At 34.4% G+C, this 4,371-nt stretch overlaps 1 protein-coding gene across 1 annotated transcript; it reads left to right on the top strand.

The window, feature by feature from the left end:
• On the top strand, positions 1 to 1,699 carry LOC112040656 (uncharacterized). The gene is made up of 2 exons (XM_065779081.1): positions 1 to 1,488; positions 1,599 to 1,699. The coding sequence occupies exon 1, from the start codon at positions 498 to 500 to the stop codon at positions 1,413 to 1,415; it is 918 nt and encodes a 305-aa protein (XP_065635153.1). The 5' UTR covers positions 1 to 497; the 3' UTR covers positions 1,416 to 1,488; positions 1,599 to 1,699.
• Positions 1,700 to 4,371: the final 2,672 nt, after the last annotated feature.

Raw genomic sequence — 4,371 nt, 5'->3', positions numbered from 1 at the left:
CCAACCTCTAACCAAAAACTAAGAAACCGAGTTAGTTGCAAACCCAACAAAGAGGGTATGAAATGACATGATCGTGTGAACTCAGTCCCCACAATGGGGTTTCTAACGTGAGAATCAGGAAAAAGAAGTATCAAAGAAGGTGATGAGAAATTGTCAACCATTATTATTCTACCACTTCACTACTAATACCAGTAGCATCTAGGTTCATTTTCACGCGCCAACACTACACTTTTTTTCTTTATAAGCCTTTATTATATTTCCTTTGCCACCCACACCCACCTCCCATATTAATAAGATCCCCCCTTTATATTTTCATTCCCAAAAAATCCTAAACGGGAAAAAAAAAAGGAAAAAACCTCAAAGAAACCCAACCATCACAACTATTCCCACAAAAACAAAATACTAATCCCCTATTTATTAACCCAGAAAAAAAAAAAAAAGGCTTAATAAGAAGAAAAAGAAGAAGAAGAAGAAGAAGGGTGTGAAAGAAGGTTCAAATGCAAGAAGAAAGTTGGGAACTTTCGGTGTGTCCAAGCTTCAATACCTACTCTTCTGATAAACTCGTGGACGTAGCCGCTAAAGTGACCCGCGAGTTTGATCACGATGATGAGGAAGCGTTCGAGTTCGAGTTCGTGTCCGTTCGTAAAGCCGAGGACGACGTGGTCGTGTTGGACGGTCAGATCGGTCCGGTTTTCCCGGTCTTCAATCGCGACCTCCTTCTGTCTGATCAGAACCCCACCAAAAGTCAACAAATTACCGACGGCCAGGATTTGAAGAACAGAGAAGGAGAAGGAGAAGAAGAAGAAGAAGATGAGGATGTGCGGTGTCTTCGGATTCCGCTAAAGAAGCTGTTCAGCGAGGAACATGCTCCGACGTCGTACTCTTCGTCGTCGTCGGAGGTGGATGAGCTGGAAGGGGTCCCACCTGGTACATACTGTGTGTGGACCCCACATATTAACAGCTCGCCAAAAGCCATAGCCGCAGCCGCCTCACCGAGCCAATGCAAGAAAAGCAATTCAACTGGGACAACAACCTCGTCTAATACCAAGTCTTCTTCTTCTTCCAAACGTTGGAGGCTTATGAATTTGCTTCGAAGGAGTAACAGTGAAGGGAAGGACTCGTTTGTCTTTTTGACTCCGAAGAACAAGGAGGAAGAGATTAGTAATGGTAATAATAGCTTTGAGGAAGAGAATTCGATTTCGAATTCGAAGGAAATGAAGAAAGTGGTGGTGGTGAAGAAGAAGAAGAAGAAGGAGAAGGAACAAACGGTGTCGTCTGCGCATGAAATGTTTTATGGGAGGAAGAGGGAAAGCATGGAGAGGGATAGGAGAAAGACATATTTGCCCTACAGGAAAGATTTGGTCGGATTCTGGGCTAGTGTTGGTAGCTTGGGTCGGACCTTCCCTCCTTTCTAAAGGTTCTTCCCGGATCATCTCTCCCAGTTTGACTTTTTTTTTTTTTTTTAAGTTTTAATATGATTGAATTTATGTACAATTACTTAAGTGACGTACCTTAAAATTTTTTAAAATTAAATTTAACTATATGATTTTGCAGAATGATATAAATCATATGGTTGAATTTGATTGAAAAACTTTAAGGTACAATGCTTTAGGAATTGCGAGTAAGTTTTATCTTGATTTTGTTATTAGTTTAAAGTTTTATTTTTAATGTAAAGAGATTGAGCAGATAATCTAGGAAATGCATTTGTTGCTTGCTTGACCAACAAAGGAAAAGGCAAAAAAAAAAAAAAAAAAATCCCAATAAAAGAAAAAAAAAAGTGTAGAATACATGGTGGCATTTGTTTGTTGAAAAAAAAAAAAAAAAAAAAAAAAAAAAAAAAAAAAAAAAAAAAAAATTCCCAATAAAAGAAAAAAAAAAGTGTAGAATACATGGTGGCATTTGTTTGTTTGTATGTTAATATTTGTATTTTACATGTTTGTGTAAATAAATTATTTTGTTTCTTACTACATTTTTATGGAATATGGATAGTTTATTTTTGGCTGAATAAAAAGATGAGGAGGACAATGAGACGTGGTAGTTTTTTTTGAGCATAAATAGCTCATTACCTGGCTACCTGCTGGCAATTAATGTTTTAAATTTTTAATAGCAATGGGATATGGATGGATTTTACTTGTAAATAAGCATGTATACATTTATTTGCTTTTTATTTCTTAATTTTGGTTTAACTCAGTGAATTCCAGCCAAACAACTTCTTTTAAGGTTTTCATAGAGTGATGCTCATTAAATAAACATTTATTTTAATGTACACAAGAATTTATTTTTTGATGAACATGTACATAAGAATTTAATGTGTAAAGTGTTCACAACTTTTTATATGGATGGTGGTGGGACCTATGTACCGAAATACTGGTAAATTTTTATTGCACACAACTAGTTGCATAGTCTTGAAATTGTGTACTTAAGTTCTAATTTTGAAATCATTAAATCGTGTTTTGAAAAACACTTTTTCACAATTTCAACTGATGTAGTGCATACACTTCGTACACATAAGCACCCATAAATTTATACGGTTTCTCCAAAAAAAAAAAAAAAAAAGTGTAAGTTTACTTCTTTGAATTTTGTTTGTTTGTTTTGTTTATGATTTTCTCTCTCCAAATCTAACTCTGCAAATTTGGTCCTTCTCTTCTTGCATTTTCCTAACATGCAATCAATATGCATCATTGGATGTTTCACACCTCTGAGGTGGCAATGATTAGGATTGCATATATATATATATATATAATTAACTCTATCATATATGAAAATTTTAAAATCTTATCCATGTATTTGGAAATAAATGGATTAAATTGCATCACATAATTAAAATTGAACAAATTAGAACCATTTTTGGTATCATATACTAAAACCTCTTTCCTTACAGCAAGCCATGACTAGAAACAGGTCATTTGCCAGGCAAAATTGCATTTTCATAAGTCAGTGTACATTTAGTAATATAATCATGTTTTGCAAGTCATTGATAGATTTTAGTGGGATGTAATTATGATGTGAAATTTTACTTGAAAACAAACAGATTGCGACAGAGAAAAAGAAAATTAAGCACAAGCAATTAATAAGCTTATTTCTGTTTCGTCCGGACCATGAACCAGCACCTAATTGATTCAAAGTTTTGGCCCACAAGCAGTTGTGTCTTCCACATCACTTATTTTATTTTTTTTGTCTCTACATTACACGATGAATTCAATGTAAAATGAAAGGTCATTGAGTCCATAAATATTTGAATAGGAGCCCCCCGAGCCCCTGAATTGATAGTCAGCAAATTAGAAGAATAGATATATATATATTTAATTAGAGTATTTCACGGTGTAGGATTGGCTTGGGGGGGTTGTGTCGGTTTTTCTATGGAAGACACTGAAAGGACAGGGAAATAATATGAATGTAAACCCTCTAAAATGTGTAAAGAAATAGACTTGATGTGGAAAGCGAAAGAGAAATGTGAAAGAAGATAAGAAAAAAATGGTGTCCTAAATCAACGTCTGAATTTGCCTTTAAAAGTATGACTGCTAGACTCTACATTTGTGTTTACACAAATATGCACTCAAACATGGCTATCAGGCAGATAGCTACCAACCTCTTCGTATAATAAAAGGTTTAATCTTAGTGATAAATTAATAAGTTAGACTTAATATGTAGAATTTTTGTAAGACAAAGTCCTAATTCTTCACCATCTGCTATAAACTCTGGTATAACGATACCAACATGTAGCACATAACCTAACTAGACATGTTATGGTTTATTAGTGTGGATGAAATATGTTCCTCCTCACCAAAATATTGTAATCTCAGCCGATTTGGGTGCCTTATCTTAATAATATTTGCAGTATTCTTCTTAAAAAAAGTTTTTTTTTTTCTTTCTAAAATCCTAAACGGTTAGAAAATGGTAATTTTAATAATTACAAAAAATGAATTCAATATATAGTTATAAACTTATAAATTATAATAGAACAAGGGGAATTAAACCTAATAGAAATACCATGAAGTAGCATGGTGTGAAGTGTGAACCCCTCTTTGCTCATAGTAGTTACTACTTACTAGTTACTTACTGTGAAATTCCTTTGTGGAAAAGGAAGTCACGGTGAAATTGTATTTGAGCAATTTGCAGGTAAGAAATTATGTAGTTTTCATTGACCAGGTCAACTCATATACAAAATGACCGGTTTAAATTGGGTGAAGATGGTTGGGCTTTCCCTGAATACAGCAATTTGCTAGTTAGTGTCAACCCAGTTCTAATTTCTAAAGAAACATAAGAAAGTTAAAAGGAAAATGGTGGGTCCAATAGGGTTCGTCCGATCTTATCTCCGCCGACCAATTTGAGCATCAAATTGACAACTTCTCCAATAACATTGTCATTTCA

Source organism: Quercus suber, unplaced genomic scaffold (genome assembly GCF_002906115.3).
Source record: "Quercus suber isolate HL8 unplaced genomic scaffold, Cork oak 2.0 scaffold_198, whole genome shotgun sequence".
NCBI lineage: Eukaryota > Viridiplantae > Streptophyta > Magnoliopsida > Fagales > Fagaceae > Quercus > Quercus suber.
Note: the sequence above shows the minus strand (reverse complement) of the source record. Positions and strands in the feature narration are given on the sequence as shown.